The sequence below is a fragment of the Abramis brama genome (assembly GCF_963993115.1).
Source record: "Abramis brama genome assembly, chromosome: 18".
NCBI lineage: Eukaryota > Metazoa > Chordata > Actinopteri > Cypriniformes > Leuciscidae > Abramis > Abramis brama.
In genome coordinates, this window is record NC_139980.1 from 12,163,044 (window position 1) to 12,187,318 (window position 24,275).

Genomic DNA, 24,275 nt, shown 5'->3' on the forward strand with positions numbered 1-24,275 from the left:
CAAATATATGTGCATACATACAGTTAATAATTTAAATGATTGATTTCAGCTGTCAGTCAGAATCATGTTTTTAACAGTGCTGCAGGTTTTACTTTGCTAATAGAAAATGTGATAGATAGGTGTCATGGGTGCTTCTACCAGGAACCACATGAAGACTGAGATTCAAACAAAATAGTCTTTACAGTTTTTTCCAATTGCTAACACACTAAACTGACACACAGAGAGCAAACTCTCTTCTCAAGTCTCCAAAAGTCTAAACACATTTTCTGCTGTACACACATTTTGCAATTCAAAATGGCACTTTTTAAATGCACTGAACACGGTTCTCTGCATAAGACACAACAATCTGACATAAAGTCACATGTTTGCCATTTCAAAACACTGCCCTTCAAAATGGAGAACTCAAGGAATAGACAAAACACATCTTAACATTGACAACACTGACTATGAGGAAGACAGGACTTAAATACACAGAGCTAATTAATAGGCAACAGGTGAATGGGATATACAGTCAAGGGAACAAACTGGCACACGCTAGGAAACTTGGTCACACAGGCAAACAGGCACTGAACTTAAAAAACACTGAAGCATATCAAACCCCTGACATAAAGTATATTACTGTGATTTAATACAAATTGCATCTAATCTCTATTTCACCCACAAGCATTGATATGAAGCTCTCCTCAAGCAGAAATTCACCACCCCCATTTCTCTTCACTTTTAGATTCTCTCTCACTTCAGTCTAGCCTTTGATTTTTATATATAGCAGCTTTCTAAAGTTCCCTGTGTAGTTTATTCTCTCCCCTCTCTGATTTGCAGCTCTTTTGTACGCCACTATCTTTGGAAACGTGACCACCATCTTTCAGCAGATGTACACGAACACCAATCGCTACCATGAGATGCTGAACAATGTGAGAGACTTCCTGAAGCTCTATCAGGTGCCTAAAGGACTGAGTGAGAGAGTTATGGACTACATTGTGTCCACATGGGCCATGACCAAAGGCATAGACACAGAGAAGGTGAGTAAACCTGTTCCTCTTTCTGATGCACTTAACACGTCCTCTGTGCAGAGATCTAAATGAAGGGTACAAAGTGTAGAAAAGCCCTCTTGAGGGAAATGTGGTATTTTCGCTTATTTAATTGTTTTGAATATTGATGGAGAAATATCATTTGTGTAAGTAACGGAAAGTTTGGATATTTTAGTTTTGATTGAAAATCATGTAAATATAAAATTTAGAGGGGCATTTTCACCCCACACTAAAAATGTCATCATAAAACAAATTATTGTGTCTTTTCTTTGTGGGGTCTTTTTTAAATTTAACTGTCTGTATAATTTTTGAATTATTTAGGCTATATAGATTTAATTTCTTCAGACATGGGCAATCATGGCTGATTCCACCAGTTCTTGTTGACTGGGAAAGACACATTTTAAAAATACCAACACTTTTTATTTATTTAGTTCAGTGGGCTAAGGATTGAGTTTTTATAATGGAAGGCATTGTTTAATTATTTTCTCCTTATTCTTTATAGTGGTAACATAAATAATGGCTCATGAGCAATCTCTATCCTCTCTTTCTGAATTTAATTTAATTATGGACCCCAAATCAAGATATTTGGATGTAGGCAGTGATCCCAAATGCTAAACTAAAGAGAAATAATATACGTTCTTTTTTATGATGGATGCTATCATTCTGTCAGAAAAGTTAAACAAAAAATAGTGGAGGTGGAGAAAAGAAGAACATCTTTTTGTCCAATAAGACCCCCTTTTTATTCCATTCTAGAAGAGGAATGGGAAATTGCATTATATCCCAGGAGACATCAACCCTCAGGGAATATGACAGATCTATTCAACCCCTGGTTTAAATTTAGACTTATAAAAGATTCTCATAACTGGTTTTCATGCAGCGTGGGGTGAGAAATCCTGAGAAATTTATTGACATATGATGGGCAAACTTGAACATAGAATAGGCCTGATCAGAAAGATCCTGTACAGGTGACTGAGGCACAAATTATAATTGGTTTCTGCAAAGTTTTAATTGCATTCTGGTGAAGTGAAGTGTATTAGATATTTTCCATGCACTGAACCTGCATGCATGTGCTTCTGCCCATAATGGAAACATTAGCTTATGAAGCGTCCAGTACATGCCAAATTTTTTATGGGCACTTAATGATATAATATTAATGCTGTAACCCCACACACGCTGACACGCATACTGTACATATTCATACCTACACACACCGAATTTCTGGTCAGTGCATTCAAATTATATTTTTTTAATTATCCTACACTGCTGCAAGGTCTTATTTTTATCAGACTTATACAGATGACAGCAAAAAAATAAATAAAAAAAAATTATAATAATATATATATATATTATTATATATATATATTTAATGAATCCTTATTATTGGTCCTGTCAGTTATTTTAGAGTGACTGTGTAATCCACTCGAATATATACTTTATATGGAATGTATGAAGACAAACAGTTATAGATATAAATTTACAGATAATAAGATGTATTTGTCTTAGTATTCTCCCTAAACCCCTATTTGATACGATGTCAAATTTTGTGATTTTGCTGTTGCCAAAATCTAAATTAGACACTTAATATCACTAATGAGGGACTGTATTTGGTATTTTATTGGAATCAATACACAGTATGTATTACGTTTGAGAGAATGTGTCATTAAGACAAGGTTTTCTTGCTTTACTCGTTAGGTTCTGTCCATCTGTCCTAAGGACATGCGTGCAGACATTTGTGTGCACCTGAACCGCCAGGTTTTCAACGAGCACCCTGCCTTCCGGCTGGCCAGTGACGGCTGTCTGCGCTCTTTGGCGGTAGAGTTCCAGACCACACACTGCGCTCCAGGAGATCTCATCTTCCACGCAGGGGAGAGTGTGGACACTCTTTGCTTCGTGGTGTCTGGATCGCTGGAAGTTATTCAGGATGATGAGGTTATTGCCATTTTAGGTAAGCTAAATTATTCTATCCACTCTGGAAATAAAAAATAAAAAAATTCAAGGGAGACATCAGGGGTTAGTCGTCACTTTGGGTAGTTGTCACAAGGGCTTGCACATAACTTTTTTTGGTCTGGTTCTCAAGGGAGCACCTGGAGATGCTGCTTTATGCGGCAGACTTTTCCTACAAGCTGTCGTCATCACTTTCTTCCTGACTGCTCTCTTCACTATCTTTTTTTCTCTCAAACATGGTAGATGATGATGTTTTATTTTATTTTATTAACATTAATGACACAGACAACTGCAGGAATATAAGGCTGCTCTCAAGACTGAATGCATAGACCGAATATACTGACACACATCTGGTTTCTTTCTCAACTGTTCACTTATAACATAACCGAGAGAATAATTACTGAGATGGGTATTTTGACATAATTTTTGTGTATGTGTCCGTTCAAGCGCAAGTAAATGCAAAAGAAGAATCAATTTGGTGTTCGAGGGCTGTCTGAAACGCGCCTTTCTCTCTCTCTCTCTCTCTCTCTCTCTCTCTCTCTCTGTCTATGTGTAAATTGGCAAGACAAAACACATCCAAATGAAAAATTTTTACTCTATGATGATTAAATTTAGCAGTTAATCCGCGAATCACATGCGTGCCGAACCGTGGGGCCTAGTCAATACGCATCACGGATCAACTGCGATCCATTGCACCCAATAATTAATGAACACAATAATCATCATGATTGCTATGCTATCTTACCAGAAATGGAGAAAAATCCTACTCCAGTAAGTAAATGTTTCCCTGTCCCCAAAAATGTTGGTAGATTATAAAATAATATGATAAAAGATAAAATCTTCCTTTGTCTTCAAGCAAAACAAAGGTTCTTCTATAGCATCACTGCGAAAACACCCTTTTGAAACTTTTATTTTGAAGAGAGTACGTTGGTCGGTAAAATGTAGTTGTCGTGTTTAGTTAGTATTCATTTCATTTTCAAGGACTTTTAGTTTCCTTTGTTCTAGTTTCCCGCCACTATCAGTTGTCATGAATACTCTTTTAACAAGCACACCTGTTCGTAATGAAGTTCGTCACATTGCGTATTTAAGTTTCTCTGTATCTCACGGTCATTAGGAGCGTTTATGCCATGTCACAGTTATCGCAATTACGTGATTTCAACTTGTAAAAAGCGTTCACAATCCTTGTAGAGCTCGTTATTACAGCTTGTAAGATGGGAACTGTCTGGAAGCTCCTACTTGTAGCATGTGACTGCTGTACCACCTGACCGCTGCAGATTAATTTAGACATTGATATTGGTGCCATAGAACCGTATAATTCCCAGTCTGAGGACGTGAATAGCACTGAACATGACATCATGTGTTGTCCTCTTGAGACTACGGTAATAACGACATGGCATGAATGCAGTTATTGTCGAGAATTGTTTGTGCATGGCATACTGTTTCGTTTGTGTTAGTTATTATTCCATTGCCTAAGTTTTCTTCATGTTAATATGTCTGATATTTTTTTATACTACCATTTAGAATTTTTTTTACTTCACATTTTGATAACAAGGCTGTAATAAGCACTGTTATTTTTGTATTATCTACTATATACTATTATAGTATACTTTGATATCATAACAACATCCGAGCATTCTCATTAAGCTCAAGAAAGGCCGATGCTGCACAAATGGGCAGTTTGTAGTACTGTAATACTTCAGAGCTCTGCAGGTTTTCCCTAGGGCACATACCACCGCTCCAAAAACCTATCAAGCTTCAGATAAGTGCAGAAAAATAACAAACTTATAAAGGACACAGTACTAACGCGGTGGATCCTAAAATATGGTTTTCACACAGGGTCTTGCACAGTGAACTCTCTAACATCCATTCTCTGAAGAAACATAAAAGCCCACAGTTCACTCCATGTGCTATATGTGGCATTTGTTACTCTGTCCACGGCGTCTTCTTATCCTGCTGTAATGGAACTGTGGGGACCGATTCTCCATCAATTGATTGTTGAGTCTTTTGTTTCACAGGGATGTTCACTGATAGTTCACACAGTCTCAGTTCAGCCAGTGCTATAACGATGACCAGAGAAACAGGCATATTTTTAAGCACAAATACAGACTGCTCTTGTAAAAGATGAGGAAGCCTAGGCTCGTAAACGTCTTATTTGAATTTGAGAAAGCAACAACAATCCTGGCCTTGTGCATCTTCTAGTTCTATTGTAGCTTTATTTTTTCACCTGAAATGTCTCTGCAACAAAGGGACAGTTACTAACGCTGTATTGAACTCTGATTTAACTCTCATTTACTGTAAGAGATTTCTCGCTCTCTTTGACTGGAGTATTTCTTGATCTCTTTATCTCTCGAGTCTTGCTGATGTACCACTGGCGCAAGAATGTGACGTGCCCTTCACTGACGCGGTGTAATAGCAAATGACATGACATTAGACCTTATGAGACACCGTAGAGGGGAAGTTAATGCCTCTTCTCTCTAATGGGGAATCAGATCAGATGCTCTTTTGTTTTAATGATTATGAAATGAAATAAGATGCGAGTGCTGTGAGTTAATTAGCCCCAAGGCGTTTACTTGAACCCACCAGACTAAACCTGCTGGGCTCCTAATGATGCCCCACATCAAAAGCCCTGAACACTGGGTACTTTGTACAGATTCTCTCATGAGTGTGGTGTGAGAACTTAGAAGATACTTAGGTCCTACTGTAGGAAGATCAAGTCAGTCTGTTTGATTCAGAGTAGCTACAAAAAAGAAAAGCTCAAATACAAGCCCATAGCTAGAACTATCAACAATTACAGTTGCAGTAAAACATATTAAGAAGCTCAACTGTTTTTAACTTCGACAATAATAAGAAATGCAGCTGAACAACATGCTGAAGACTAATGTCTGCTAAATTCACTGGGATCATTTTATGGCCAATTGCAGAAATCCAAGCAAATCCAAAGGGTTCACATGTTTTTTTCCTGCAACTTTATTAATGGTGTCATTTAAAACTATAATTCCTCTCTTCTGTCCCAGGTAAGGGTGATGTGTTCGGTGACGTGTTCTGGAAGGAATCCTCACTGGCACATGCCTGTGCTAATGTGAGGGCTCTGACGTACTGTGACCTGCATGTCATCAGGAGGGATGCTTTACTCAAAGTGCTGGAGTTCTACACAGCCTTCGCCAACTCCTTCTCCCGAAATCTCTTCCTCACCTGCAACCTCCGCAAGCGGGTAAGCGCCACATACTCGCTCTTGTCGTGACCAAATATCACATTCTAATGGGAATAGACTTTGCTGAATCCATTCTGATATTTGAAAAGCCTTGGAGAATAGAATGCAAGCATGATCGCTCACTTTTTCTCCAGTCTTGGTTCAAGAAGACTTTTTTCCCCATTCATTTTCTGCATTGGCATTTAAAAATAAGGGCATTAAAAACCTGAACAAAATTAACCAGCTATGCGATGAATTACATGATGATAAACTGATTTAAAGCAAAATGAACCAGAAAAATTGAACGACAATCCCATGAATCATTGCGAATAACATATTTGGATAAAAAATTCCTAGGGATTTGCGGCATATGGATAGCATTTTGGTTATCAGCATTATTAGTTTTATTTATTTTAATCTTTTTTTTTTGTTTATCAGTAGCTATTGATCAACATTGGATATTTGATTGTTCATGCTTATTTCCTCAATTTTTACATTTAGATTACCTTTGCTGTCATCTAACGCTCACAGTTAATATTTGAAAACACTTAATAGTTATAACAGCAGATGTGATCTTGTGCAAATCTCAAAATGAATATGCATTTTTCATACTGTGCATTATAATGCTTAGAGGCCTAAATTCACTTTTAAAATCAATTTAAAATGATTGTCTTTTTTTATTTTTTCATTAATTTTAGGCAAAATTATGATGACATGCTTCATGAAAATGTTGCTGCAGTGCTCTTGAAACTTTTGTTTTGTTTTTCTTATGTATATATATAGAAATGTGTATGTATGTATGTGTGTGTATATATATATTTTTTTCCATGTCGCATCAATCAGATTATTTGTCTCAGAGACTCAAGCACATCCTTGTGCACTTTGACCTGAATGTGTGGTGTGCAGTCCTGCTGTGTGCTGTGTTGGCATTAGTTCAGAGCTCTGTTGTGGCTTTCAGACCTGACCTCACATTCCTTAAATACATAAATGATTCACTCTGACAGACCGCCCATGGAGAACTTTGGATCTCTTGACGAAAGAAAGACCCTGTGCACTCACAACACAATTAGGAGACCTCAGCTGTGCATTTTACTGCCATTGAGTTACATAATTAGTGAGCATTGTGTAAAACTATATTTAGATGCAAAGATTTCCTCTGTTGCTATATCTAATCTCTATCATTGAGGAAACGATGCACTGAAATTAGGTGTGTTAATGTCATCTTTAAATAATGAGGGAGGAGATCTTGCATTCTCCCAAGTAAACGAGTTAAATTGGTAAATTTTTTCATAGAGCTGCTGGACTTCTTGGACACAGACAGGAATCACTGAGCCACGATATTAATTTATTTCCTCTGGCCACAGCAAAAGAGGACCTGTCTAATGAGAGGATACTTTGCTAAGGGCACTAATTAATTGATTTAAAGGTTTATGGTTCTTCAAGGTCTCTGAGTAAATTTGAGTTCATGAATTTTGCATGTAGTTGATTGCATGCAGTTGGAGCTCGGCGTACATCTTTCATTATTAGACATGGTTTATTTGAAAAATTCTTGTTGCAATATTCATTTTGTCATAGTGTCTTACATACTGTGATTTTTCTGATGGGTTTTACTGTTGATTATTATTTGAATATGCTAACTTAGGCTTACCACAGAGGTTACAGCAAGCAGATAACCATCAATTATACTGACCAGGATGAGGTGAAAATAGTGTGAAGTGTTTTAAGGGCAGAGCGTTGGTTTCTTTGTCAGTGGAGTGACAGAGGCCGTCCCATTGCCCCGCTGTGCTCATTCGACTGGGTAAAGCTGCTGATGGGCCGGCTTTACTGAGGAGGAACGGCCCCCCGCAGCGCACACTCTGAATAAAGCATGAGTCAAATCATCGGGAATACACGCACACACACTGACTCACACACACCACACACATTTATCATGCATATTAACAAGAGGTGTGGCCTCCTACTAATATTATGAAATTAATGTCATTATACTGTATCTGCAACCTACACACAACATGACCAATGTTGTTCACGTTGTGTTGGTGTTAGTCAAACATTGATTTGAATTGCTAAAATAAGAAGACTAATGCCGGGTTCAGACTACATAATATTTTAGTCTGTTACTAAAGTCACTGTGTCAGATTAGGCAATTTTGACTCCTCAATTCTTGTTGTGTTGTGGACAAGAAACATATCAGACTACACACTGCTTCCCGACCAGTCATCGCTTGCTGTCTTTAATGGTGTGCGTGAAGGCGAAAGGGGCGGAAACTTTGTTAAAGTAACTTTGTTTAAAATAGAGAGTGTGTGTGGGTGGAAATAGAATCAATTTGTCATTGCACTGGACTATTTTAATTATAAAAATTAAAGATTCACAGCCGAAGTTCTCATACTTTCTTTAAATGCTTTCTCATCTATCCTTCAGACTCCCTCATTATCTCCACTGGTCAATGTCTGAATGACTCACAGAGGTTCTGATTGGAAGGAAAAAAGCTCAGTGAAAGCCTTGTAAATGTCTTCCACGGCTCTACATCCACTCATGGATTAGATGTGTGGTGCGATTGGCCTGTAAAGACTGTTCCTGTGAACTATTTTTTTGTTTTTGTTAAAGTAAATCTTGGTTCATGTTGGCTAGAGTAATCACATTAAGCTTTGCTGAGCTGATGACCTTTGTTTGATCTTGACAGACAGCTTTGTATAACATACAGTTCAAAAGTAAATGCCTGAGAGTGTCTATCCCGTTCTGAGGCCACATGTTCACTAGACAATCCCTTTGCTAGATCAGCAGACAATCCAAACCAATCTCAAACAAATACTTCACCATCACCCGCTGGGCTCACAACTATTTGTCTTTGGCTGCTGATTAGTGTCAGATCAGAGTCTTTTTTGCCCAAGCTGATTCATCTCAGCAGCAAACGTAAAGAGGAAACCGAATCCTCCACACCTGCCACGCTTTCCTCCTAACAAGATTTACAAGGCCTTCGGAAAGCTGCAAACCCCTGCCAATAAGGTGGGCGAAGCAACTTTATCATCCCCTCCATTACCAACAGGACAGGCAGAGAGATGCTCTCTCAGCAACAAGAGAAAGATTCACAAAAAAATCATCAGCAAACAGTGTGTCCACACAAAGAACAGTTCATTTGTTTGGTGCAGTGAACAGTGTGACTATTTGTATCTGTCCCCCAGTGAAACCTTTTCAAAAACTGTGACGTTTGAATTGTACATTCATTGATCTCACATTTTTTATGCCATGTAAACATTTGGTTTTCTGTGATATACTCTACATTGTTGCTGCAAATTCTGCTGATTTGTCAATGTTATAGCTAGCTGACATGTATGATGTTCTGTTTAATTTGTATTAAGGACATGTGATCAACTTGGAAGCATCAGTAATTTTGTGTGTGTGTGTATGTGGTACTGGTAAACCCTACGTTATGGGGACAAAATGTCCCCACAAAGATGGCAATATCCAAAATCATTATCATGAGGAAAACAGCTTATAAATCATCCTAAGTGATGTTTTTTAAAAATGTAAAAATGCAGAAAATTTTCTGTGATGGGAGGTTTAGGGGCAGGGTTAGTGTAAGGGGATAGAATATACAGTTTGTATAGTATAAAAAACATTATGTCTATGGAAAGTCCCCAAAAAACATGAAAACACAACGTGTGTGTGTGTGTGTAAACTGTATACTACCATTCAAAACTTTATGGTCAGTAAGATATTTTTCAAATAAATAAATAAATCAAGTCAATTAGTGTAGAATAGTACCCTGGAAATCCAGAGTTCTCGCGGGAGCACAAGTTGGATTTGCTCAGCAAGTTACTTTGCCGTCGAGTAATGATGCTCATTAAATATGCCCTTGTATCCGAGCTGCACCAATCACATCGGGTTATCTGATATAGGCGGGCCAGAGGCGAGCTAAACGGATGACGACAGCGCTGTGACGTCAAAGTCATTAGTAAACATTGCAAGATGGCTATGGATGAACACCAGTTGTTTGAAACGGCTTTGGCCACTACAATGAACGAGTTAGACTTGGCTTTTTATCTAAAAGAGGAACAGAAGACGGCGCTCGAATCGTTGAAGGGCGTTTTTGCTGTTTTGCCGACCGGATACGGCAAGAGTCTAATCTACCAGTTAGCTCCGCTGGTGGCTAAGCGTATGGGGCTTGTTGTGATTGGTCGTAGTGTTATCCAATTGCGTGCAGTGAGATTTTCAAATGCATGCTTGGTGCCGCCCCTCGAGCTGGTCGATTTTCATTAGTCGATGCCAGACCATTAATCTTTCAGATTTAGGTCTGGATTTCCAGGCTAGTAGAATAGGCAAATATGAGGAAATCTGCTATTAAGCTGCAGTCTGATTGCAGTACATATGGTTGTGTGTCTGTGTGCATACATGGGCATCTAAAAACGTGAAACAGAGAACATTCAAGTATTAGATCATTTTGAGAGATGTTGTGGAAGAAAAGTGGTCAGTTGTCTCCCAAAGAGGCAAGACACATTTTTTCCATTTTTCTTTGGTAAATAATGAATAGAAACAATTAAAGCTGCTCTGTCTTTCTGCCAGAGAGCACAGCATCAGCAGTATGATCTATCTGTACAGATGCTTCCTAGAAACTGGGCAGGACCCAAAATAAGTAGATCACAATGTTTTATAGCCACTGTGGACATTATTGATACAAAAATTTAACTCTAATGGGCCATAAGGCTTCTCTTATAGAATTACTTACTACTTGGGTTAGATCTAAACTTCAAAGGTATTTTTTCACTGTACCAAAATTACTTAAAAAGTACCCAAGCTGCATTTGTCCTAAACTATAAAGTCTATTTTAAGTTCTGTGAACTTTGTGGAGACATTAAATAAATTCAATAATCCTAAACAACATGCATGTACAGATTGCACATAGGTGATCTGAAACTTGATATAGCGAACATGAATCCTATAGCAGTGGAAGAGTCCTTCCACCATTTTTTCTTAAATTAGACCAAGTGAATTTTGCACCAAAAAATGTAATATGCGTTTTATTTCTATGTTGTCGAGAGGTAATATTGAACTCAAGATTTGAATGAATAATCTAATTTTAGTCAACTCTTTGCTGATTTTCTTCTTTGTTAGTGTCTTGAGATTTATTCCACTAGATTGTCATTAAATCTGCTGATCCGGAAATGATCCTTTAGACTTTGGCTGGTAGGTCTGTAGGCAGAGACATGCATTAATTAAATGCAGCCTTTTGGCTCAGAGAGCAAAGGCCAAGGTAGGTATTGATCCCCAAACAGAGACTCTAATTTTATGACTTGCAAAATGGCACCAGCTCTCTGTAGCCATTGTATTTTTGCCAGGAATGAAAAGAGGCACTTGAATGTCTGAATGCAGAGAAATGGACGTGATTGTCTGAGAGGGACTATCATAGTCCTGACTCTTTATAGTGGGCAGTAATCTGCTGATTGGCTGGCAGTGATTGGAAAATGCTGAGCGGGGTGTTCCTGGGCTGGTGATGCCTCAGCATTGGGATGGGGGGTGGAGTGGACCCCATCTCTGGCAGATCTTCAGCATCCCGCTAGACTTAAAGTAGCAAAGCGGAGGAGTGTTGAATGGGAGGGGGGCTGCGAAGGAAGGGTAAATGCTTGCCAGATCCCATTAATCTACAATGTTGGATTTTGCTGTGTTGGAAGACTCAGTGCTCTTTTGTTTCAATTCCCTGTGCCTTTTGCCGTTACACCCCTTTGCACTGAAGAAAATCATCTGAATCTTTCAAAACTCATGGGCATATTTTCTTAACATTTCAAATGTCCTACAGTGATTGTCACTAGGTTGTTTCACACCCAAACATAACTACTATAGCACTAATAACAATAAAAACAAGTACCTTTGCAGGTCTCGTTTTTTTAGTTTGTTTGCCCCTTTATTTATTTACAACCTATGGCTTATTTTCAGCTGATATGCAATCATAGACTTTTTGCATAAAGCCGAAGTGCTCAGTCATCTTTCAAAATTTAGTTCCAGTTCTGCTCTAACACACATTCCTGTCATTTTGAGTGAGCCTAAAAACTTAATTTGTGTTTGATTGAACTGGAGGATACTTCTGCAGCTAGACAGATCTCCATACTGTAAGTGCAAACAGGAATAAGCTCAAACAATCCCAAATGCATCTTTTGGTTATTAGACTTTTACTGTATATCATCTTTATGTATGTCATGGTACTTTAGACCTCGATGGAAATGCAGACAGCAACAGGTCTGGGGGGAAAAAGTTGATGGGACAAATTGTTCCGGGTAATTTCGGTGGAAACACAAGACCAGTGGAGTTTTGAGGAAAGTTTTTTCATCATGTTTAGTTTAAGTGACTGTAAATTGCCTTTTTCTGTTTTTGCCATATTCACATTTCAGTGGGACTGTTTAGAAGTTTTAACGAAATGAAAACCAGTAACCATATAGTTGCATTTTGGTCATGGTATAGCAGAGCAGTGTCTGTGATCAGATTAGGTTCAGCTTTAAACCACTTGCCTAGACTAGCATTCCAGTTCACAGATACTTGATTTATCTTCAGCTGCTACTGGGTGGATTTACAACAGTTTCTAACCAAACTAAAGCTAGAACAGCTGTATGAAAGACCACAGAGACTGGAAGGCTTTCATGTTACTACACATCAGCAGGGCTAATGTGAGTAATCTGAATAATTTCAAACCATGCACAGAAATAAACCCTGTGAGTTGATTATCATTTAATATACAAAAAAAAAAGGTCTCTGCACCTGGGTATAATATGACTCGTGACCTTTTCAAACCGTGTCACAATGCAAACCAGAACAAGGGGGAATGTTTTAATTCTTCTCCAGAAAAAGAAGTGTAAGCAATCATGCTGTGCTTTTGAATTTTTTTTGATTAATTTTCCATTGCTGGTTGTGTTTCTTGCTCAATATAGAATGATAAACACCTAACCAGTTAAGGATAATTTAGCTACATATGAAATATAAATTACTCTTACAGTACATGTGCACACAGGCACACACACTGTATACAGTTTATCATATTTCTTCTATTGGATCAGAATACCCAAGAGAACACAGGCTTAATAAAAAAAAAAAAAAGCTCATATAAAAGTTTGCACGGTATTTTATAACTAAAAAAAACCTCTGTACTTTGTCATTGTTAACCTTCACGCTCCAACGTGCAGTACAAATACCACTCAACTACATTTAAGTGCTTACTGAACCGAAATGTATGTATTTATTTTATTATTTAATCCATTTAATTAATTCATTCATTTATTGTATTTTTGCAAATTCTGGACATTGGCTTTTGAAGTGATTCTTTGAATTAATATTAATGTTTCATTTATTTTATTTTTTTACATTTTTAATCAATAACACCCTTACTTCAATTTCCATTATAGTCCAAAAAGGTTTACTTTTGTGTTAGTTGTCAAAAATATGATGTCAACATGACAACAGCTTTATCATCAATTTATCATTGTAAATCTAATTGGTAGCAAAACAACTGTAGAAGGAAGATCTATTTATAGTGTTTATCTTCATGCATATCAATATATTCTGTGAGAAGGAAGAGGTATTCATAAAAAAACAACAGCCTGAATGAGAAGAAAGAAATGGATTTTTGTACTTTGAGGCCTTTTCTCATAATCCACCTCATCCCCAAGGATAAGGCAGGGTGGTTTAACTGTCACTGTTCCCGCTGTCTGTCACTTAGTCACTATCAAGGCATGTTATGTTACATGTGGCTCTTGTCATGAGTGATGAAAGTGCCATCTCATTCCCTTCATGTATTTATCAAAGTCATGAGAATATTTTCTTTGGAAAAGGGGCCCCTTTTGTTGTGTATTTGTGTAAATAAATAAATGTATTTATTAAAGGTCCCGTATTATGCCCCTTTTCACAAGATGTAAAATAAGTCTCTGATGTCCCCAGAGTGCGTATGTGAAGTTTCAGCTCAAAATACCCAACAGATCATTTTTTACAGCATGTTTAAATTGTCATTTTTTGGGGCACAGAAAAACGCGCTGTTTTAGTGTGTGCCCTTTAAATGCAAATAAGCTGCTGCTGGACGACCCAGGGGGCGGAGCCTCACGAGCTCGCGCTCAGTCTGTCAGGACAATTTCATCTCACGGAATGATGATAATATCAGAAACTCTCAGTAACGGTGTTCATTTCGAGTCGGACAATAATGCCTACAGAGTCAGAGTGCTGTATAGAGATGGAAAAGGTATAGTTTAGTAGTTTAATTACGGTTATTATAACGTATTTGTCATCTGCTTGTATGTATCCATTATTTATTAATAGCCTACAAGTCTGCTGTCTGAATGATGATCAAACATATACTGATGAGTTTAATAAAGTTTATTGTACATCACACAAAAGATGAAGCGTCAGTTTTACTTCAGAAAATCACCTTAAGAGCTGAGTAAACACAGTAAGTTATAAGAAGTGCGCAAGTAGCCTACATAAACAAATTTCGGTAGAGTTGAGGGAGCATTCCTGTGGGCGGAGGTTAGTCAAAAAACGGTTAATACTAATATTAATGTTCTAGTAGTACTTGTAAGTGTACTGTTTCAATACTATTTGGAACTAAATTGGCCCACTTTTAGTGCATACTTTTAAGTATACTTTAAGTGTAACAGTAATAAACTTTGAGTACACAAGTAGTTTACAACTAAGTTTTTCGTTTGTACTGCAACTACTACAAGTGAACTTAGTAATACTGATAGTTTACTGGACAAATACTTTTTTAGTTTATGAAAGTACACTTTGAAGTATTTTCTCAATAAAATACTAGTAGTTTTATACTGCAAGTATACTTGTAAGTTTAAAGGTGCAGTCTGTAAGAATGACAACTAGTGGTCGAAATAGGTACTGTAGTCCAAATTCAAAATATTGGAGATCGTCGTTTCTCCCACCACCTGCTCCTCAGACTGGACGGCGCTCACACGGGTTGCCAGTTTGAGCACACGCAACAGGAACGAGCGCAATGGACAATGGAAATTGTCAAAAAAATGTGGGTACAGCTGATTTCGGCGCCAGCAGCGGAAAACAAACAAAAGGGAACACAAGATTTTCCACCCGGCCCTCTTCCGGGGGAGGGAGTGGTGCGGTCACCATCTCCTGAAGAGCAGTCCCATCCATCTCCAGGTCGCCCGTTCTAGGGCCGCTTACCTTTGGCTTTGCCGCCCCTCTTGGCGGGGGCCAGGACAGGCGGGGTGGCCTGCCTGCGACTGGCTCCTCTGCGCCGCTTAGGTGGAGGCTGCTGTTGCGGCGCGGGAGTGAGGGTAATCGCAGGACGACGCCCTCAGTGATGAGTAGACTGAGGAGCTGCGGGCAGTTGGGTGGAGGCAGGATATGCTTAATCGCCTCTGTCTGCTTCTGTACAGCCGAGGACTTCGCCCAGCAGTCACCGAAGAGGCCGGTCTCTTCGCCAGAGCCAGAGATGGCGTTCATAGTGGACATTGCACGACCCACTGACCATGCAGTCACCTTCGTCGCACGAAGCGCGAGGTCCGTCGCGACACGAAGTTCTTGGAGAACTTGGGGATCATGACCACTCCTGTGCAGGTCCTTCAGTGCCTTGGCCTGATGAGCCTGCAACAACGCCATGGCGTTTATGGCAGAGGCGGCTTCCCCACAGGCCTTGTAAGCCTTGCCGGTTAAGTCCGACGAGTACTTACAGGCCTGGGAAGGGAGACACGGCTCTCTGCGCCAAGTGAAGTTAGGGCACAGTTGCATAGCAACGGCCTGCTCCACTGCCTGGGGGATGCGTGTGTAACCCTTAGCCGCCCCGCCATCAAGGGTGGTGAGGGAGGAGGAGCCATCAGGACGGTTTCTGGCAGTGAAAGGTGCCGTCCACGCTCCAGTGATCTCCTCATGCACCTCCGGGAAGAAAGGCACCGGGAAACCAATCATCCAGCCTCGAGGGCTCGGGACACGGTGGAGGGTTCCACACGAGCCCGATCCTGTTGGCGGCCCGGGAAAGCATGGCCATCATCTCCAGGTCCGACTCGGGCACCACTGTCACACCCGAAGGTGGCAGCGGCGCCTAATCGTTATCCTCAGAGAAGTCTGACCCACCCTCCGATGTAGCGCTCGACATCTGTTCATCGTGGGGAGCGCCGAAGGAAACGACTGGTGCACACCTCGTGGATGGTCCAGCACGTTCCGTCGGCGGCTCTACTGGCTGCGGAGCGTGGGAGGGATGAGGGTTCCTAGGGGGTTGGTTCCCCGAAGGAAGCGCTCACCGTGATCCTCAGGTCACCCGCACTACTGCCTGAAGTAAACCTCTGAGGCAGAGATGCAGATCTCGCGGCAGAGATGCAGGAACTCCGCCCTTTGCAGGAACGAGAGCCTCGACCGTAGCTCCGAGATGGTCATTTTCCCACAATGGGTACATGACTCATCCACGAACACTGCCTCAGCGTGTGCAATGCCCAGACACACGATGCCGCTTTCGTGACCATCCCACGATCCCAGGTAACGACCGCATCCAGAAACACATAGGTAGAGTGACATCTTTAAAAAGACGCGCTCCACCCGTGTAAGCTCTTTCAGGGGACTGCTCTCCTTGGTGCTGAAGCATGCAGGGGAACGGTCGTAGCGGACACAGACAGGGAAGTGTGCAGCCTGTCTTGCGCTGTCTCTCTCTCACGGTCGATCTTACCAGCCATAAGAATGGCTTTTCAGAGCTCTTGGTGCACCGTACCAGCTGTAAGAACAGCCTTTTTGTTTTGCTCAGTGACAAACAACACAAACACAAAAAGACAGAAAGAGAGAGAGAAAAGTCGACCCTGCTGCCGCGCTGTATCGCCCACACCAGACGTGAGAGATCCTCCTGGAGAGCTCGCTCGTTTAATATAAACACTCACTGAAGAGAACAGCATCGAAACGCTCAGCTCTGTTTGATAAAATACTGTTATGAGTTTCTTACAGTAATTCCCAGTGCTCACATTTTAGGCATATAAATGAGAAACTGTACCATTTAAGTTGGACATCTCTTGAGAGCAATTGCTAAATAGTTCAGCTAAATGCTTTATTTAAAAGTATTGCATGTGTCAGGTATACCAAACATTGTTTAATAGTACTCTAGCTACCCTTTATGTCACAATACTTCTAAAGAAAAGCAACCAAAACTAATATAAAAATCCTCCCTACAGAGAGTGGCTTATTAACATCACTTAAGCTCACTTTGTTCCTTAATCTTAGTAATCTTGGACTAAATAGTTATAAACTCTATCTGTTTCATTTAAAGTGCCCCTATTATGCTATTTTGAAGGTTCTTCATTTTGTTTTGGATGTCTCCTACAATAGGTTTACATACATCCAAGGTCAAAAACGCAAAGTTTCTCAAACATTGCACATCACCTCATTTCTCAAATAGTCTGCAAACACTTTGTTCAAAGATTGGGTTTCTCTAGTCCTAAACCCTCTTTTCCACAAGCCTACTCTGCTCGGTCAGATGGCCCAGTCTGTTATGATTGGTTTAATGCTTACAGTCCTTGTCAGAAACAAAACACTCATTACCATATTTGAATTTCAACTCTGGATGCTTCTTCAGTGTTTGTATATACCGTGATATGAGCAGTTGCAATGACGTCAGTTTTACAGTATCAATTAGACCCCGAGTCATCATCCTTTGGAAGTTCATGCAAAGTGGATTTGCGTGGATCAAAGTGGATCTTGACATGTCGACTGCACAAACCAAACTCTTCCAGGCCTCAGCTACAACTACAGTGGCTACATGTACATGCACAACTTTTGTTTCAATCGGACTGAATTCATTCTGATTGATGAATCCGAACGTAGTGTTTACATGAACGCTAAACGTGATCGGGTTGATGTGCGTGTTTATATGTCACAAGCTTCTAATCGGAATAGATTTTTTGACATGCTCAAACTGCATGAATATACAGAGTTTCCTGCTGTTCCCCTTCGAGGGAACTCGCACTGCGTCGTCGTCGTGACGACACTATGGGAACGCCCCCAGCGTAACGCATCTGAAGCATGAATGAAATCTGTCCAATCCTGATTGGTGCTGCGTCATGACGTAGTGGATGACGGCATAGCCGGAAGATACAAAGGGACGCCGGTTCAAACACACGTTAGCTTTTTGCTCTTCAGCTAAAGCGCTCTGTGTTTCTGTGAGTCTTATTTGGTGTTGTTTGTCCAAGTTTCACAAGCATTATTAGCATGGCAAGCGAGCAGTTTAAGAAGTGTGTGCATCCGTGTCCACGTTACATTTCGGGCACGGACACACACCACATGTGTGTGCATTGTCTCGGCGCGCAGCACGCTAGAGCGGCTCTCGAGGGAGCCGCTTGTAGCGAGTGTGAGAAGCTGCCGCTGAGGGTATTGCGCTCGCGCCTCGCTATATTTGATCAGCTCGGCCAAGCTCGCGAGCCTCGCGGTTCTGGGCCCGCTGTTGCCGAGGCAGCACGGCGCCGCAGATCGTGGGGTTCGCAGATGGATCTTTCAGCGGGACATGGGACTGATTCGTCATCTTCCCAGTCCTCGTCTGAAGATCCTGACGCTCTCCCGCCTCGTGTGGAAGCCCGCGATGCGGCTTCTTCCCGCGAGGTAGAGGCACCGATGCTTCAGCTATCTGGCTCTGAGGGGTCAGATGCTGTGAGCATCGAGGCGGGTGTTATGGAGCCCCATCCACCGCTTCATACACCCGCTCAAGAAGAGCTGGTGGAGGTTTTAACCCGCGCTGTGGCCAAATTAAATATTCATTGGCCACAAGAAGAACCTGTAGTCCAGCCATCTAGTAAACTGGATGAGAGGTTCTTTAAGCGCCGGGCTCAGCCTCCACGCCGGGGCCTTCCGTTTTTTCCTGACTTGCACAATGAGTTGTGCAAGTCGTGGGAAAAACCTTATTCAGCCAGGCTCTCCAATCCCCCAGTGCTTGATTTCGCTAATGTTCTGGGGACGGCTGAGCACGGTTATGGGAAGATCCCACGGGTAGAAGAAGCTCTCGCGAGCTATCTTTCTCCCGAGGCCGCATCTTCCCTGAAGGCCCCGGTATTGCCCACCAAGCCATGCCGAGAAACATCTTCTCTGGTGGGCAGAGCTTTTATGGCGGCCGGGCGGGCTGGTAGCTGCCTGCATACCATGGCGGTATTGCAGGCCTATCAGGCTGATCTCCTCAAAGAGCTAGATGAAGGCGAGGGTCCTTCCCCTGATGATATTTTGGAACTGAGGAAGGCTACTGATTTGTCTCTCCGCATCACCAAAGAGACGGCCCGTGCAATCGGCCGCTCTATGGCGGGTCTGGTATGCGTAGAGAGACATCTCTGGTTAAATTTATCAGGGATGAAGGAGAGGGAGAAGCATTTTCTTCTCGACTCTCCGATTTCGCCTTCTGGCCTCTTCGGCGGCGCGGTTAATTCCGTAGTCGAGAGGTTTCAGGAGGTGAAAAAGCAGTCGGCTGCCTTCCATCAGTACCTCCCTCGCCGCCCTGGCTCTTCGGGGAAGACTGCTGCAAAAGGGCAGTCTCAGCCGTCTACCAGCTCCATGCACCGTCAGGTGCAGAAAGAGAGTGTCGCCACCCGCGCCCCTCCTGAGGGAGTCTGGCAAAGGAGGCGACGCTCTCGAGGTAAGCCCTCCCAGCCTAAGGTTGATCTGAGGACCGTCCTTCAGGCGAAGAAGGCTTCCTCCAAGCGGTCCTAGGCGTGGCTGGACCGCTGAGAGCTGTCCCCCCCGGGTTGGAGCGATTGAGGTCGCCTCCGTCCCGGAGCTCTCGGGGAATCAGTGCTGTGCACCCGCCGTCCAGTACGCTTCGGGCCACACTGATTTCCCGCGCACACACGCCGCTCCACCCGCCTCAAGTAAGACCTGCGGCTGGGCAGCAAACGCGTACGCACACCGAAAATCATTCTCGACTACTTCCTGCCGGTCAGCCGCTTCAGGGGGTCGGGAACGAGGCTCGGTTGACACCCGAGGCCAGCCTCGAGAGGCTGGTTCCCTTAGTAGATTATCTCGGCGCATGGTCATGCCTTCCGAATATATCTGCGTGGGCCCTGCGTACTGTAGAGCTGGGTTACAGACTGCAGTTCAGCTCCCCTCCCCCGAAGTTCAACGGGGTGGTCTGGACTGTGGTCGGCCCAGAGCAGGTTCGGGTTATGGAACAGGAAGTTCAATCCCTGTTGGTAAAAGAGGCCATAGAACGCGTTCCTCTGCCACACAGGGAGTCCGGGTTCTACAGCCGGTACTTCATAGTTCCCAAGAAGGATGGGGGGTTGCGTCCAATAATAGATCTCAGGCACTTGAATCGTTCTCTGAGGAGATTCAGGTTCAAAATGCTCACAATTCCAGCCATCGTGAGTCAGATCCAGTTCGAGGACTGGTTCGTCACGATAGATCTAAAGGACGCATACTTCCATATCTCCATCCTTCCATGTCACAGGAAGTTCCTGAGGTTCGCTTTCGGGGGCGAAGCGTACCAATATCGGGTTCTTCCCTTTGGTCTAGCTCTTTCCCCTCGCACCTTCACCAAGTGCATGGATGCAGCGCTGGCTCCGCTGAGACTCCAGGGCATTCGCGTACTCAATTACATAGACGACTGGCTAATATTAGCCAAGTCGTACGATATGGCAGTTCGACATCGAGATGTCGTTCTCGCTCATATCGGGTGCTTGGGGCTGAGACTCAACACGAAGAAAAGCGTGTTGACGCCCTCCCAGAGGACTACGTTCCTGGGAGTAGTATGGGACTCCACGACGATGCGGGCACAAATGTCTCCTGCTCGGGTGGGTTCCATACAGGCGTTGGTCTCCAGAGTGAAGCTAGGCCACAACCTCACTGTGAAGCAGTTTCAAATACTGCTGGGGCACATGGCAGCAGCGTCCAACGTCATACCTTTTGGCCTGCTACACATGAGACCCCTACAGTGGTGGTTGAAAGCCAAGGGGTTTTCCCCGAAGGGGAATCCGTTCCGTATGATCAGAGTAACGCGCAGATGCCTTCGTTCTCTCGTCATATGGAGGAAACCTTGGTTCCTGTCCCAGGGACCAATGCTGGGAGCATCATGTTGCCGGAAAACCGTTTCAACAGATGCCTCCCTCACTGGTTGGGGCGCTGTCATGGACGGCCGCTTTGCGAGAGGTCTGTGGGAGACCCGGCACTCTTCCTGGCACATCAACTGCCTGGAAATGCTGGCGGTCTACAAAGCTCTGAGGAGCTTTTTCCCAGACCTCCGCGGCCACCATGTCCTGATACGCTCGGACAACACTTCCGTTGTCGCGTATCTGAATCACCAGGGGGGTCTGAGGTCGCGCCCTCTATGCAGACTGGCACACCAGATCCTCCTGTGGTCCCAGGGGAAACTGTCGTCTCTCAGAGCGATGTATGTCCCCGGGGACCAAAATCAGGGAGCAGACGTACTGTCGAGGCAGGGGCTGAGGCCCGGGGAGTGGCGACTCCACCCAGAGGTGGTGAAAGCCATATGCGTGAGATTTGGCCCGGTGGAAGTGGATCTCTTTGCGTCTCAAGAGACGTCCCACTGCCCACTGTGGTTCTCTCTCAGGCATCCAGCTCCGCTGGGGCTGGATGCCATGATGCAGACGTGGCCGAGGCTGCGTCTGTACGCATTTCCCCCGATCGCTCTGCTCCCGGGAGTTTTGGAGCGGGTTCGCCGAGAGGGGATCAGTCTACTTTTAGTAGCACCCCGCTGGCCGACCCGAGTTTGGTTCTCGGACATTATAGCTCTGCTAGACGGCCTCCCGTGGCAGGTCCCTCTGAGGAGGGATCTGCTGTCTCAGGCAGGGGGCACAATATTTCACCCCCGGCCAGAGCTGTGGAACCTTTGGGTATGGCCCCTGAGGGGGCTCGGTACCTAGAGGCTGGCCTGTCAGCAGATGTTGTCGAGACCTTACTCAGCTCCAGGGCTCCCTCTACCAGGAGATTGTACAGCCTGAAGTGGAATGTGTTTTCCACTTGGTGTAGAGAGCGTGAGGTGGACCCAGTTGACTGCCCAGTGGCTTCAGTGCTGGAGTTCCTCCAAGATCGTTTCTCCGCCGCTCTAACCCCGTCCACACTTAAGGTGTATGTGGCTGCCATTGCGGCTTTCCACTCGCCTGTAGGTGATGGGCCTTTGGGGAAGCACCATCTGGTTGTACGTTTCAGAGTTCCAACCTGGGACCTGGCGGTGGTTCTTGAAGGGTTGGCTGAGGCCCCCTTCGAGCCACTGGAGTCGGCTGAGGCAAAGAACCTGACCCTTAAGGTGGCCTTTCTCCTTGCTATCACTTCTCTGAGGAGGGTGGGGGATCTCCAGGCCTTGGCTATAATGCCAACTTGCCTGGAGTTTGCCCCTGGCGGAGTTAAGGCCATCTTAGACCGGGCTATGTGCCCAAGGTGCCATCTAATGTGGCACGGTCAGTGGTTCTTCAGGCATTCCATCCTCCACCTCACGTGACGGCGGAAGAGGGGAGACTTCACCTGCTCTGCCCAGTCAGAGCCCTGAGAGTGTACCTTGAGAGGTCCTCTCAGTGGAGGAAGTCAGACCAGTTATTGGTGTGCTTTGGTTCACCCAAGAAAGGGCTGCCTGCATCCAAGCAGACAATCAGTAATTGGATTGTTCAGGCTATAGCCACGGCTTATCAGGTGCGCAATCTGCCTTCACCTATAGCTGTGAGGGCTCATTCTACCAGGAGCATGGCCTCCTCGGTAGCCCTCCTTTCTGGAGCCTCGCTTCAAGATATTTGCGAAGCGGCTGGGTGGGCCACTCCGCACACCTTCATAAGATTTTATAGTCTGCAACTCCCTGTGACGCCTGGCGCCAGAGTGCTCGCGTCCTAAGTGTGCCTGGTCTTCTAGCTTCACACTAGGGTGGCGTGCTTACGGTGTGGCATAGTGGGCATTGCGTTCCCATAGTGTCGTCACGACGACGACGCAGTGCGAGTTCCCTCGAAGGGGAACGTCTCGGGTTACGACTGTAACCCTTGTTCCCCGAGAAGGGAACGAGACACTGCGTCTCGCCGCCACACCTATCACGTTCAGAGCGCTTGCTTCATCGCAAAGTAGCTAACGTGTGTTTGAACCGGCGTCCCTTTGGATCTTCCGGCTATGCCGTCATCCACTACGTCATGACGCAGCACCAATCAGGATTGGACAGATTTCATTCATGCTTCAGATGCGTTACGCTGGGGGCGTTCCCATAGTGTCGTCACGACGACGACGCAGTGTCTCGTTCCCTTCTCGGGGAACAAGGGTTACAGTCGTAACCCGAGACGTTTTTTTCTCCTGCATGAATATACAGAGTCTTTATTTGTTTTAAACTGCACTTAATCCCATTTCTGGTCATAATGTTGAGACGATGAGCATATTAACCGTTGTGCCGTGCTGCTTATATTTATCACGCAGTAAAAATGCCCCTCCCCGAGCCCAAAACCAGTCGTCTGTGGATGAGAATCCGAAACAAGGACTGGTGGGACGTTGTCCTGCTCCACTTCACAGACGCTGAGTGAAAGGATAATTTTAGAATGATGGGACACTCATTTATATGACACTTTATTCAACAGGAAGAAACAGCTCGTTTCGCGTTTCATACGTCATAATGCAATTTCAATGTCATTGCACACGCGCAGTCCTTACAGTTTCGGTTTTCAATCCGATCAAGTGTTTACATGTTCTCTCGATCGGATTAGAAAAGGAATAAACCATTCCTTTCAATCCAATCGAAATTTAATTCGGATCAAAGCTCAATCAGATTGATTAAGGTGTTTACATGAAGGCTTTTCAGTCCGATAGAGCCGTCAATCCGATTACTAACAAATTATTTGGTTGCATGTAAACATAGCCAGTGTTTGAGGGTCAATGTAGACATTGTTCACGGGCAGCCAATGAAGAACATAGGCTGCCATTATGCAAATTTGAAATTAAGTGAAACTGGAATTGCTGACGACTCGTTTTGGCAGTTCAGAGTCGATTTGTTCTTTTAGGTGACAATAACTTTATTTGTCATGCAATTTGATCTCTGAACCTTTTACATTCACAAACAGCTATATTACACACCGCATGAAAGGTAATAATTTAAAAAAAGCATAATAGGGGCACTTTAAAATCAGGTAAAGTGAGATGAAGCAAGCACATTCTGCTGGTTGAAAAAATCATTCATGTTGTCT

General features: G+C 43.4%; 1 protein-coding gene across 1 annotated transcript in view; it reads left to right on the forward strand.

Annotated features, from left to right (window-relative positions):
* Window positions 1-24,275, forward strand: part of kcnh5a (potassium voltage-gated channel, subfamily H (eag-related), member 5a) — an 87,488-nt gene that overhangs the window by 56,868 nt on the left and 6,345 nt on the right. The window contains exons 8-10 of the mRNA XM_084090133.1: window positions 820-1,019; window positions 2,721-2,973; window positions 5,987-6,183. Of these exons, the coding sequence (XP_083946259.1) occupies window positions 820-1,019; window positions 2,721-2,973; window positions 5,987-6,183 (650 nt within the window). The remainder of the gene's footprint in view (window positions 1-819; window positions 1,020-2,720; window positions 2,974-5,986; window positions 6,184-24,275) is intronic.